Source organism: Dromiciops gliroides, chromosome 6 (genome assembly GCF_019393635.1).
Source record: "Dromiciops gliroides isolate mDroGli1 chromosome 6, mDroGli1.pri, whole genome shotgun sequence".
NCBI classification, from domain to species: Eukaryota; Metazoa; Chordata; class Mammalia; order Microbiotheria; family Microbiotheriidae; genus Dromiciops; species Dromiciops gliroides.
This window is the reverse complement of record NC_057866.1, coordinates 172,945,045-172,959,845: the sequence shown is the minus strand read 5'-3', so window position 1 is coordinate 172,959,845 and position 14,801 is coordinate 172,945,045. Positions and strand designations below refer to the sequence as shown.

Below are 14,801 nucleotides of genomic sequence, written 5' to 3'. Positions count from 1 at the left end.
GAACACATATTAAGTTCAAAAGAGAAGTTCTGGGGAAGTGCTGATAAGAAATCTGAGCAAAAAAGAACATCTCGTCGAGCTGAGGTGGGAAAACATCATGGAGATTGTGGTAAACAGAACTGGGTCATAATAGCAAAGAGGAACTCTAAAAGGTAGAAAAGTCCATTCTGAATATGGGGAAGGAAAAATAAAAAGGTAGAAGAGGGTGAAATAAAAATGAAGTGTAATGAGTTATCTGGTTGGACTGAAACATAGAGCACATGTAAGGGTATGCTATAGGGCTGGAAAGAAAGATTTGAGCCTGATCATGGAGGTCTTAGAAGGCCAAGATCAGGAGTTGATAATTATTCAGTAGGCAGTAGAGAGCCACTGAAGGGCCTTGAGTGGAGAACTGGCATTGGCCGAGCAGCATAGTTCAAAGACTTCCTAATTAGGGTTGTCCCTTGGATATTCGTCAATGAATGTAAATGATATCAATTTTAATTCGAGTTTAGCCACTGAATTTGTGTTGCTCTAAATTTATAATGTCTGATAAAGTTTGAGGGCAGCACTGGCACCGTACGGTATTGGAACCAAAGTAGTTTTCTTTCAGATCTAAGCTTCTATAATTCTATTAATGCATATTCCTGCAAACTTGATATTATTAGCAATGATGCCCAAAGACTTCTACTTGGAAACAAGTATGCTAATGGAATTCAGTTGGGTTAAATTACATGTCTAGTTCTTGAATCTTTTAAAGTAAACATTGTGGTGTTTTTTTTCTTTTCTTTGTAAATTGCTGTTTAGTTGATTCTCTAGATAATATGAAAACCTGGCTAAACATTGTCTTTCCTTACTTGTTCTTTGGGAATTTGTCAAGTGGTTTAATACATGAAGGAAGTCAGCATATCTAATTTTAACTGAGGTAACAAGGTTGGCAGTGTTTTATAAAACCATTTTGACCTCGCAAAAAAAATGAGAGGACAGGCAGTTCTATTTTTTTTATCTGTAATGACTTTCCGTAGTCAACATTGTCAAGCCTGTAACTGTAAAGTAAATTCTTGACTGCATGTGGGAATTGGACTATATATGATCTCTAAATGCTTTCTTGGCTCTAAATCACAACTTGGTGAATGCTTTCAAGGGAGAGCAATTTCACGAACCACTATAGCAGCATCTGAACTTTTGTAGGTACAAGCTGAAGGAGTTCCAATGGAAGGAGGCATAGGAAGAGTGGATTAGAGTCCTAACTCTAAAACTGACTTGGTATATGGTCCTAGACAAATCTCTGGACCTCCATTTTCATATCTACAAATGATCTTCAAGGAGGGGCTGAATAACTACTTGTTATATGATAATTTAGGGTGCCTAATTAAAATGAACAGATTGAGAAATTTTTGTAGATAACAAAAATTTACTACCACGCTCCAATTTATTCCTTTCCTTAACTACCTTTCATCCTTATTCACTTTATTGACAGTATTCCCATTCCATCAAGGTATTCTACTATAAGTATACCTATTGAATGAGCTAAAAGCTTCATGGATATGAAAAGTAACCCCTATCTAAAAGCCAGGGTCCTTTTACTCTATGACATTTACTTAGTGTCCACAGTTGAGAATTGCAGCTTTTTTATGTTTTTCCATTTGAACATCCACTAATCTCCATCTGCCTTAGTCTGTGAAGATTAAAGGTTATGATCCTCCTCAGCATGGTGGTACAGAAAAAGTACTAGACTTTGAGTCAGGAATACAGGGTTCAAATCCCAGCACATATACTAGGTGGTAGTCCATCTGTGGACAAATGACTTGACCTCTTTGAATTGAACTGCTTCTTCATCTGTAAAAAAGTAACTACATGGGCACCACCTACATATAAAGAGATATTGTGAGGAAAACACTTTGGAAATTGTTAAGCACTATGTAAACAAATCATCATTATTGCTATTGTTGTTATTGTTGTCATGATCACCATCCAAGAGGAGAATTCCGAATCATCTTAAATCTTTCAGAACATAATTACTGCTAATTTCTGATGAGTATCATTTACCAATACCTACACTTTCAGTTTGCAGAAGGGGTATAGGCATTACAATATTGAATTACTTGGAAGATTGAATTCATGTTTTGTTTTCTTTTCAGCACCATACAGAAGTTCTGAGTCCTTCAGTGTTACCCCCCTCAGCATTACCGCTAGACTTGCTTAACAATGCCATTGCTTCCTTCGGTACCTTGGAAGAATTGATCCGCTACCTTGAACCGGATAGATGGCAACTGGACCTAGAAGACTTATACAGGCCAACATGGCAACTCCTTGGAAAAGCTTATGTTCTTGGACGAAAATCCCGAGGTAACCTCTCCTTTTACATATAAAGCCTTAGGTTTTATGCTTTCTAATCACTGCTCTAGCTCTAAGGAGATAAGAAGTACTTAAAATAACTCAGAGTTTAGGAAATTAAAGATTGTATGTTTACTGTAGGTGTCTGTCCATCATGTCTTTTTCTTTAGAAGTTAGACTCAGATGGCTCTTTTCTATCTCATTTTCTTAAAAGACCCAGAGATCCAGTGATTCAGAAATCACATTCTAGGACATAACTTGTGCTGCAGAGGTTCAGAGTGATCCTTGATAGTCATAAGTTGGAGCTGGAGAGGGGAAGAAAGGTCTATAGAACTTCATGTTCTAGATAATTTAAGCAGGGGATCAGGTTAAGGTTGTAGTTGTTGCTGTATTTTAAGCTTAGATAATTGGAATCCAAAAATTAATAAAAAATGAACTGAAGAAACTAGTATCACAATGAAATTGCTATTGAGGCCATGCATACATATAAATCTATTAATAATAAAAGCTATCTGCTTTGGAGAATATTAGTACCAGGGATAATGGTCTTTCTTGATAGATAGACAGATAGCAATAGATCTATCTACAGATAGATATAGCTATATCTATAGATTTATATATCTCTAGATCTCTATCTATCTATCCATCCATCCAGGGTCTGTATAGATCTATCTATATCTGTCTATTTATAAACTCTCACTGAGAAGATGAAAAAAGTTGTCAAATCCTTCACTCTTATTTCCAAGGATTTGTACTATTTACTGAATAGAATCAGTAGACACTATGGAAAAGGTGGTGTTTATATTATCAAAAATGATTTCTGACCATTTTAATCACTGAGTCTTCAGAAAGGCATATAGATATAGGGTAACCCCAGAGAATGGAATAATGGTCAGAACCACTCATGTAAGAGGCACTCATTTTTGTTCATCTGAGTTATTTGCATGAGCAAATTGTACCTGGACAGTCCATCTAAACCCTGCTATAAAGAAACCACATTCTTGTCCTATGCTGCATTGACAGTTGGAGTTTATTTGGATCAGTGAGTTATAACCTCAACAAACCATGTTCAGACTTGCCCAACTAGAAAACTTTGTTTAAGCCAAGAGGCATGGTTTCCTTTTTTCTGGTATTTGAAATTGGTGTTCAAGTACACGGCCAGCCAAATCTCCTCCAGATGCTGAAAGTTGTTACATATTTATAAGATTTGATGATGAATAGCACATAGACAACACTTCCCTTCCTTTCCACCATAGAACAAGAAAATGAAGATCTGCAAACATAACTGAAACATGGATGAATAGAGCCCAACATTGGCAAATTTGAAGTAGATTATCCTTTAAATCAGCCAGAAGGAGATGGGGATGAAATGGTTCTTAACTCATGTCTAGTTTTGTTTTTGTTTTCTGACAGCTGATCCCTGGATCAGAGCCCAATAACCTCCCTTCCAGCGTTGTCTTTATTACTCCAACTATGCACACTCTCTCTTGAGCTAGCTGAAGATCTGCCCAGAGGGCAGGCTAAAGTGAAAAGCTTCCAACTCTGAACCAGAGCTTTCAAATATTCATTTAGCACTTTCCACATTGAAGCACCATATAGTTTGCCAAAAGCATTAACATTTTCAGCATACAGTAGGTGTGATAAAAGTAGTGTATATTTTTGGAGTGTTACATAAACTAAAATGCAGGTGTGGGATAACATCTATATAGACAAACCCAGCTCCCTCTCTGACAGTCATCCTACAAAGGAGCTAAGAGTAGACCTTTGAAAGGGTTCTAATTAGACATTGAAATAGATTTTCCACTGAATAAACAGATCACAGTGTTACCACATTCATCTTAAAAGGACCACCCTCAGATAGCATTGCTGAGGGGGTAATATAATAGCCTAGAGCTGAAGATGTATACCAGTAGTCTGAATAGAATGAACAATGGGAAAAGTAGACTATTTCTAAATGTAACCTTTCTATAAGAAAGCCGGGTAACTTGCTATATACAAACTTAATTCTATGATTTTTAGCAAATTGCAATTAAAAGAAACTCGGAAATGGAAATATATCCATATTTTGAATAATGGTATGGCCAAGATCACATATTCTTAGAGAAATGGACATGTGTGTCTGTATAATATGTATATTATATGTGGAGCAAATGCATATATTCATATTTCTTAGAATCTTCTCTGTCCCCATTTTGCAGATAATCTGAAGGCAGTGTTTTTATTCAGCAATTCTTATTCTGAAGGAAGTTTTAAGCTCTTTTTGATTTCATAAGGCGAATACCAACTGTTCTCTTTGAGTTAAAAATATATATCTAATGCCAGATAAATAGAATATCTTTTGCAAAGAGGTTAATGTTGTCCTATTTACAAATTAGGATCAAATGCTATAAATCTGTACTCAGAAATGACAATAACAGAGATTTCAAACATGCTATAAACATAGCTAAAGGTTTCAAACATGCTAAAAACATGACTCTATATTAAAGCAGTAGTGTCCACATTGCCAATTTTTCTTTTCCTTTGCTTTACTCTCCTTCCTCCGGTTCAGTGGTTTTCATTCATACCGTGCTACTGCAAAAAAACACAGCATATTTTCCAAGTAAGCCTTAGCTAGTACTTAAAAAGGGCTTTTGACTTTTGTGTCAAACATGATAAATGAGTGGAAGCTAAGTTGAAAGTATGTTTAAATTTTCACATTGTAGCAGGTACCGTAACTTAGCTCACTTGGGAAATCTATCTAACCTTTTATTGTGGTTAAGTAAACATTTTAAAGTGAACATATACAGTCATTTTTTTCTACTTTCATGATATAGTGTGTTTAAATCCATTTGAGATAGATGAATGTCCTTTGAAAGCTAAGAGCTTCATTCACACTCCAAAGAAGTATGGTCCTTAAATAAGCATTGGACAATTTTTGCTTTCAGGGCTTTCTTTTTCCTTCTACAAATGGAAATCTTCAGTCTAGATTGTCACAGCCAGATCTACAAGGGCAAAATTAAATGTAGGGATAAGAATGAAAGAAATGAAAAATGATATAAATGAATGTATGTGTGTGTGTGTGTGTGTGTGTGTGTATACCTATAAATTAATTTTAGCTCCTGTCTATAAAAGATGAAAATGTTTTCAACTTCTAGCTGGTACCCCACTTATTTCTGCCAATATCAGATATAGGCTAATTCAAATACAATGAAAAACCTTTGGAATATGATAAATGACTTTAAAATGGAACTTTAAATTTAACTGTATTCATTCTTTATCCAACTACCTCGCTATTCTCTCGTATCATGATCATGCTAACTATGCCATTTTGTTAAAGTTAATTATTTGAGCACATCATATTATTAAATTCGGCACATCCAAAGAAGATTTCTAGTTGTCCTTCAATGTTTAAACTCAAATTTTCTTCACAAAAGGGCTTTTCTAAAAGAAGTGAAACCCTGACATTTAAAATGGAGCCATAGGTTTGTTTTGGATTTCTTCTTATTGTTATTTTTTCAATGAAGGATGAGGAAATTTCAGGATAAGTGGACCAAAATGGTCAACAGCATCAAATTGCTTAACTCTCTACTAGCTTGTGTCTGTTCTGTTTGTCAATTCAATAGGGCCTGGAATTCCAGAATAGGCTTAAAATACCTCTGCATGTCATGTATCTTAAGAAGAAATAGCTAAGAGTTCGGTTGGCCCTTTTTGAAATGTTGGATGCTATTTGATCATTTATGAAATTATAATTGAATTATAAGGTCAAAATATTTTTTCAGCTAAGCCGTGAGTGAAATTTCAAAATCAGTTTATGTAAAGAATATATACTAAGTGAATTAGTTGTTAACGATACTTAGAACTCATTTACTTATGTCTTTTCTTTTTCTTAAAACTAAGTTTTCAATATATATACAATGGAATATTTAAAGGTAATAATTCCACTATTTTTGCCTATAGATTCTTAGAAAGACCACAATAAGGAGTCACTGTATTCCAAAGGTTCTTCATTGTATTAGAATTGGGCTAAATCTAACATGGACAGAAATAAGTGAGCTAATACCTAGAACTTGAAAACATCTTCATCATTTATAGATAGGAACTATAATTATTTGAATATGTACACATACTTTTGTATATGTATATATGTTACATATGTACATGTGTGTATGTACATATGTGTATATGTATATATATAAACATATAAGCATATATATACATATACTCCTCTGTTTATGTGGTTGATATAGTTCACTAAAACTGTACTGACGCAATAGCTTTTGGCAATGAAAGACAATAGCTCTTTCAAAATTTACTGCCTGTCTGATGAAAGGCTATTTTGTTTGGTCTTCCTAAGTATGGGTTCTTTTTAGGAATAAAGCACAATCTCATTAACCAACTGACTAAAATAATAGAAACAATGGTAATCAATTAGGCATTCCTTTTGTCCATAAAAGAAGAAAAGGGTAGAGGTCTGAAAAAGCCAGATTCAGATTTTTTAAATGTCAATTCTTCTACCAGGAGCAGAGTTCTTCGTTTACCAAGTTCTAGTCTCTACTGCTTTTTCCACTCGAATCCCTCAATTGTCTTGAAATTATTTTCCCGATTCTATAGCTTTTATTTCCAGAAAAAGGTCTTTCAGAATTTCCATTTGCTTAATTTCCAGAAGTTGTTCATTAATTACAGACATGCCAGTAATCCACTTTAAAGGTCACAGTGTTTTTTATCAAAGTGTTTATCATTTTACATAAGTTTGCCCTTGCCCCAAACTCTCCTGGTCTCAATTTCAATGGGGTTAAAAGGTGTAGCCCTCTTTTTCTCTATAAAGATTCCTATTTATAGCTCTCAAATGTTTTGTTGGCTCTCCTTTTCATATTGCACAATGGTATCTCTTTATTGGTTCCTGGGTTATAATGAAGCTTTGTTAATGGTGAAATAGATTGAAAGTCCTACTGGCGAACCATACGGTCTTGAAATAAAGCTACAATAAGAAGGGACTTTGTTAGAGATATTGTTCACTAAATAACTAGCTTTCTGATGAAAGGAAACCAGTGAAGCCCATTCAGAATCAAGGCATGAACATTTATATGTTTATGATTTCTTTTATACTCTCCAGTGGTGGATCTGAATCTCCTAAAAGAGGAGGTAAGACTGTACAGCTGCACTCCTCGAAACTTCTCAGTGTCCCTAAGGGAGGAACTCAAGAGAACCGATACCATTTTCTGGCCTGGCTGTCTCTTGGTAAAACGCTGTGGTGGAAATTGTGCCTGCTGTCAACACAATTGTAATGAATGTCAGTGTATCCCAAGCAAAGTCACTAAAAAATACCATGAGGTGGGTTCACAGCTGTCTTTTCAACTTATCTTTGGAAGTATTTTGTGAGTTAAAGAAAACAATAACAAATTAGAAAACAAATTAGGGTAACTATTGTATTCTAAAATTAATTCTATGAGTTTTATTTTGGGAAGAAGAAACAGGATTAAAATGAAAATGCAAGGAAGCATTAGTTTCTTTCAGTCTTTTAAAATCAGGAAAGTTTATTTTTTGTTTCTGTATGTACAGGTATGTGTTTTATTAAAGTCCCCTAGTGACTCCACAATCTTCCACTCCCTAATATTAAAGTACATTTTGGAAAATCAGTGAGATTCCCCATACCTCCAACCCTCCAGTGAAAATTATTTTATTAATGTTCTTGAAAGTGTCTTTCAAACTTGGTAGCACATGGAGAAAAGAAAAGAGTTGTATCTTAATGTGAAAAATGCATTCCATGGAGTCACCCCATGTATTTGAATTTTTAGTATTTGAATATATAGTTATGAAAAAATATGGCAGTTGGTTCCAGCATTACTACTACTACTACTACTACTGCCACTACCAGTACCACCACTATGACTAGTTAACCTTTATATAGCACTTACTTTGTGATAAGTACTGTGGTAAGTTCTTTGATATTAATACCTTTTTATCATCATAACAACCTAGATGATAGATGCTTTTATTATCACTGTTTTACAAATAAGGAAACTGAGAATTAGACTTGTAGTTGATTTCTCACTAGTGGGAGTTTGCCATATTACCCATGACCTTTCATTGTTTTTTATTAGGAAATCTTTGACAATGTACAGGCCATGTAGTAGTTAGAGTCCTCTGGTCCACTCTGCCTTTATCCTAACAAAAATCCTCTCCTTCATCCTTCCATCCTTGCTTTTTCGGATTTCTTCCTAGCAGAATGCAACTTAATCTCTACTCTCATAGAACTTTCTAGTTTTTAAGCAATATTTAACCCTATTCTTACCTATTGCTTAATCTCAATAATAGGAGATTTCATTTATTTAGGCAATTAGGGTATATAGTAGATCAAGTGTTGGATTCAAATTCCAGAAGAACAGAGTACAAATTCTTCCTCAGACACTTAGTAGGGATGTTCACTTGAGCAAAGCACTTAACCTCTGCTTGCCTCAGTTTCCTCATACATAAAAATGGAGATAGCATTTACCTTGTAAGGTTGTTTTGAGGATCAAATAAACAAATGTAAAGCACTTTGTAAATATTAAAGAGCTATATAATGCTAGGTATTATTTATTCAGTTAAATATATTAAGCACTTACTATGTATAAAGCACAGTGCTGAGTTTAGCAATTTCAAAATTGGGGAAAATATTACACTCCTTGGTGTCAAGGATCCTACCACATAGTAAAAGGATGAGATACACCAATATTTAACATTTAAGTTTGACTTTTTAACATAACAACATAAATGTCTCCTTTTGTTTGATCTTTTCTATGCATTTAAAGTTCACTTTGCACAGTAAGGCAAGTGAGTGGCATAATAAATAAAGCACTGGGCTTGAAGTCAGGAAGACCCAAGTTCAAATCCAACCTCAGACACTTACTAGCTATGTCACCCTGGGCAAATCATTTAACCTCTGTCTGCCTTGGTTTACTCAACCATAAAATGGGGATAATAATAGCACATACCTTACAGAGTTCCTGTAAGGATCAAATGAGATAATATTTATAAATTAGAATCATGCCTGGCATATATTACACACTATAAAAATGCTTCCCTTTTTAATATACATGCATCTGAGTTATATTATTTAATCCTAATGCTATTTAATTAAATAAATATTGGTTAGTCACTATACAAGTTAGGCATTGGTAATGAAAATGACTTTTTTTCCCCGCCTTTGAGAACCCTACAGTCTAACACAAGGCATATGGAAATACACAAATAAGTAGGACATAGTTTAGAAAGAATGTGATGAGGAAAATGTAAGATTGTTTAAAATGTTCTAGGAGAATTTGAAGAGGGAGAAATCACTTCACCCAAGTGTTTAAAAGTTTCATCAGAAACCAAAAGATACATGATACTTTTTCCCAGCCTTGTGAGTTGAGTGACCTGAAAAAAGAAGTAGCCAGAACTGGAAAAAGTGGTGAAGAATGTTGAGTTCTCAAAAGAGAACCATATTTCCTTTAGTGCAAGGAAGTTGTAGGGATGTAGAAGTAAAGGATCAAGATTGTTCTTTGATGAGAGAGAAGGATGCAATGGAAGGGGAATGGCAGAAGGATGTAGGGACTCTGGATGGGTAGGACTGAGATGATTGAAAAGAGTATGGGGAAGAAGACCCCTTTCACCCAGAATGGTTTTTGCTTTGGAAGGTGGAGATCTGCAGGCATTTGGAAAGGAGTTATGATAAAGTGGAAGGAGGTCTAACTCCAGAGTCAAAGGACCTGGTTTCTAATCTCATCTCTGTTACTTTTTACCCTATGTCCTCAGAAAGAGGTTAGACTAGATGATTTCTGAGCCATCTCCACTTTTACACGTGTGATTCTATATCTCTGTGACCCTTTGAAAGTACAGAGATGATGGGGCAGCTAGGTGGTGCAGTGGATAGAGCACCGGCCCTGGAGTCAGGAGTACCTGAGTTCAAATCCGGCCTCAGACACACTTAACACTTACTAGCTGTGTGACCTTGGGCAAGTCACTTAACCCCAATTGCCTCAGCAAAAAAAAAAAAAAAAGTACAGAGATGGTTGAAGGTTATAGAGTAAACCAGCCAGGAGTTTTGGGGAGGTATCCATCTTTTGTTAATAGATAAGGTAGAGTTGGTACTTTCGGCCCTTGGAGTAGGGAGGGATAGACTAAAAACCACACTGATCTTACACCTCCTTGAAGTTGTCCTTCAGGTGGTTGAGGAGTTTGTTTTGTATCAGCTATAAGATAGCTTGAGCTTCAAAAGATCAAATTAGAGGAATTTTAGGCCTACTAGGGGTATTATATCAAGACTAGATAACAGCTCTGGTGTCTGAATATCTATTCCACTATTCTTACCACTATAGAATACTTCTTTTATAATTGAACTGAAGTATGATGCATTAACCTCTAGCAGTCATTTAAAAGATGGTTCAATTTCATGGTCAAAATGAAAGCTACTCAATAAATTCTAGGTTATGAGTAGGGTTGGTTTTAGTCTGTTTACACAAATTATTAGTATCTGGAGGTGCTTATTACTTACAACTTGAATTTTACTTTAAGAGCCAATATAAGAAATTCTGGAATGCAAAAAGAAGTTCTCATTGAAGTTGGGACTTGCTTAGCTTTATGAGCATTTCCACTTCTGGCGCTGGTTGGAAACTGGAAGTGAGAAATAGTGTCTGTTTGTCCATTTCAAAACCTCAAACTCGGGCTGGCTTTGCTCCAGGCCGTAAACTGGACACAGGCTCTTCATGAAGCTCTCTTACTCAGAATTTGTCTGATTTAGTCCTCAAATGCAAAGTGTCACAAGATGAAGCATGTGCACTCCTGTGGTTGTACAAGTTTCCAGAAACAGTAGCTTTTGGAAGCTGCTGTGTACAGTTCTAAGATTTGGACACCCAGGGGAACAGTGAAACAATCTTGCCATTTCACATTTATGGAGTTATCCCAGCATGTGAGATTCTGTCCAGAACATGAACAAGATGTGCTTCCTGCTAATTCAGTTGATATCCTAAAATGTTTAAAATGAATGGATTGGAAGCACTAGGTTAAAGTATTGCTTTTGTTATTTCCCCTAAAATGACTGGCCCATTTTTATTGTTCTTACTATTATGGTGAAGAAATTAAACCTCAAACTCTTTATTTCCCCATAATTGATTATAATAACATCCCCATACATATACATGAAGTGACTAAAAGTCCATCTTACTTTTATTTTCTGATAAAGATAGTGTTAATATCAAACAGTCATTGTCAGTGAATTTTTGTTCCAATTTTCTACTGTAAATCAGATTACATACTTGCCCTTTCAAAATCATATATAGCTGCAATGAAGCTAGCTCTTCTTGAAGCTATCTGTTCTGCATATTTTGGTGAGATTTGTAGAAGGCTTGATATTAACCCCCCCCCCACCAAAAAAAGTTAATAATAACACAGTGCCTGAAACATAGTAGATACATAATAAATATTTATTGATTGATATTTGTCGAATAAATGAAGCTTGATCCCGATCATAGCTATTATGCTTGGTGGTTTAAAGTTTAACTTAAATTGTCTTCTTTCAGGTACTGCAGCTGAAGCCAAGGATTGGTGTAAGGGGACTGCATAAATCACTGACAGATGTGCTTCTGGAACACCATGAAGAGTGTGACTGTGTGTGCAAAGGGAACACGGAAGGATAATGTAATGAAATGTGCTGCATTTTTTCCCCCAGAGCACATTCAATCAATGGCTGATTCTGTTAATGAGGCTTGTGCATTGTCTCCATCTGTAATCTCAGTTGTTTGCTTTGGGAACTTTCCCTCTTCAGGACTTAAAATGTGTTTTCAAGAAGAGACACCAAACAGCGACTATGAGTTGTGCAACAGCTCTGTTGTGAGAAGACCTAATCAAAGGACGGGAAAATGCCACCAATCATTGGGAAATTTAAATACTGTAGGTAGCTAGCTAGTTACATAGATACTATGTATCTACTAAGCTATCTCTGTCTTATATTTAAGTTGCATTACATGGGTTAAAGTTAGTATAGAACACCTATGTGCATGTATGAAGACCTGACCCTGCAGGCTGCCTTAAATCTAGAACTCCACATGCCTGGTCTCAGGGTCACAACATCTGGAATATTTTTTTTTCTGTCCTCAGCTATCTAAATCAGAATGTTCTATGTTTTAAAAACTTGGTCTTTAAATGAACTTTCCTATTGCGGATTAAACTTAATTTGTTTGATGCTGGTAGAAAAGACTGGATTTTTCCCTACTGATTACTAAACTTCCTGCCATTTGGAAGAGCAGATTGGACAGCACATGATTTGGGAGAGACAAACTTTAAGAAGAACAGTGGCCTTATTCTTACTACGACCTTTGAGTTGGTTTACTTGTTTTATTGTGTACATTTTTATACTCTTTTTGACAGTATAACTATTTGCTTTTCTAATCTTGTTAAATATATCTATTTTTACCAAAGGTATTTAATATTCTTTTTTTTATTACAAACTAGATCAACTATTTTTAGCTTGGTAAGATTTTAAACCAGAGATGATATAGCCAGAGAAACAAAGATAACGTCACTCTGACAAAAAACAACTTGAATTTTCAAGTACTGAGTTGAATTTTGGATGAAACAACCAGAAATTTTCCAGTTCTCTCATAGTAGAAGTGTTAGGAAAAAATGAAAACATCATCATCGTCAACAACAACACCTAATTGGAGGTAGTTGTTTAAATACATTTCATTGTTATTCCTTTCCTGAATAAAATGGGCTGTTTAGTTGCTTTTCCCCCAATTTCTCCTCAAAAAACAGAGAATGTCAAGCTCCATGAGGACACCAGACAGTAACTTCCTGAGAAAGTATGTTAGGCACAAATCTTGTTTCACAAAAATGGCATCTTGGGAACCATATGGTCACTGGAAGATTTCAAACGCTGTTCCATATACTTTAAAAAAAAAATAAAATCCAAGGATATTTTCTTTTGTATAGTAAATTCTTTAAATAATTCACTTACAACTCCTTTTGGCAATTGAAAAGAAAACAGTAAAGTATTTTTCTTGTAAAATGCTTAACATTGTACCTAGTTCATTTTGTGACTATTTGAATTTGCAGAATGTAATGAATCACCAAATAAAGGAAAACGGATAATTTGGGGAGAAATATCTGTGTGTGCAAAGCTATATCTCCTGAAAAATCAAGAAAAAATAGCCTCAAAATGGTTTAAAAAATACAGTACCATCACCAGTATTTGTCTAGCAAAAAGTAGAATTCATATGAATTATTCAATAGGTGTGTTGTTCAGCCATTTTTCAGCCTTGTCTGACTTTTTGTGACTCCATTTGGTTGTTTTGTTTGTTTGTTTGTATTTTGGTGTTTTTTTTAAACATCCTGGAGTGTTCAGTTCATTTTACACATGAGGAAACTGAGGGAAACAGGGTTAAGTATCTAAAAGGTAAAGCTCCCTAATTTGAATTTTGCTGTTTCATCTATTGATTCTAATAAAAATTACTTTCAAGTGGGTTTTCAATAGAAGACAGTGATTAGAACTGGGAACAAATTTTAAAAGCTGGAAAGTGATGATTTCTGGAAATATTTTGAGTAGTGATATTTGTTGTGAAACCATATACTAGATAGCTAGAGAAAATGTTACTTTTGACTCCTTATTTAATTTCTAGATACTAAATGTGGTTAAGACAAATTGTGTCGACTTATACCTTATACTCAATGCACTTTGAATCATAGGTTCTGGACTTCAGTCCTATAAGTTTGTAGATTATATGTAGTATAAGTACCAAGCAGAATTGTGAAACAGGTGAAGTTTCTCCAGCACATTTCATCATAGCATATCTTTGTATATAAATGATGCTCTGGACTGTCCTGGGCCTCATTCTCCAGCCCTACAGACCTGATCTCCTTGGAATGACCTCTTTCCAGGTCCTTTTTTTTAACTTCTTTTTTATTTTAAATAGCCATGTAAACTTTAAAGTTCTTCGTGAATGTGAGCTCTTTTTATTATTAAAACTGGTTTGTGCTTTCTCACATTTGTAGTTCTCTTTGGCAAGCTATTGCAAATAATTAATCTGTGTTCATTGCTAATGCTAGGATGTGATGACATTTATTATAAATCACATAGGACAATGGGATACCTTTAGTTATATTAGCAAGGACCCGTTAAACACATTAGTCAATCTGCTCAATAAGCAAGCATTTGTTAAGTGCTTATTATATTCCAGGTACTGTGCTAAGTCCTAGAAATACAAAGATAGGCAAAAATAGAGTCTTTGTCCCAAAGGAGCTCACATTCTCATGAAGACAACCTGTACACAACTATCTATATGGACCATGTCCTTTGAAGGCAATCTCAGATGGGAAGTCACTAAAATAGGGAGGACCCAGAGAAGCCTCTTGTAGAAAGTGAGATTTCAGCTTACCCTTTAAAGAGACTGTGGAAGCAAGGAAGCAGAGGTGAGAGGGCAAAATATTCCAGGCATGGGAGACAGCTAGTGAAATGGCCCTGAGTGAAAAATAGATAGTACAGGGTCTCT

At 35.1% G+C, this 14,801-nt stretch overlaps 1 protein-coding gene across 1 annotated transcript in view; it reads left to right on the top strand.

The window, feature by feature from the left end:
- The window catches only part of PDGFC (platelet derived growth factor C), a 237,388-nt gene extending 223,258 nt beyond the window's left edge, over window positions 1–14,130 (top strand). The window contains exons 4-6 of the mRNA XM_043971275.1: window positions 2,121–2,328; window positions 7,409–7,626; window positions 11,835–14,130. Of these exons, the coding sequence (XP_043827210.1) occupies window positions 2,121–2,328; window positions 7,409–7,626; window positions 11,835–11,951 (543 nt within the window). The 3' untranslated portion in view covers window positions 11,952–14,130. The remainder of the gene's footprint in view (window positions 1–2,120; window positions 2,329–7,408; window positions 7,627–11,834) is intronic.
- The last annotated feature ends 671 nt before the right edge of the window (window positions 14,131–14,801 follow it).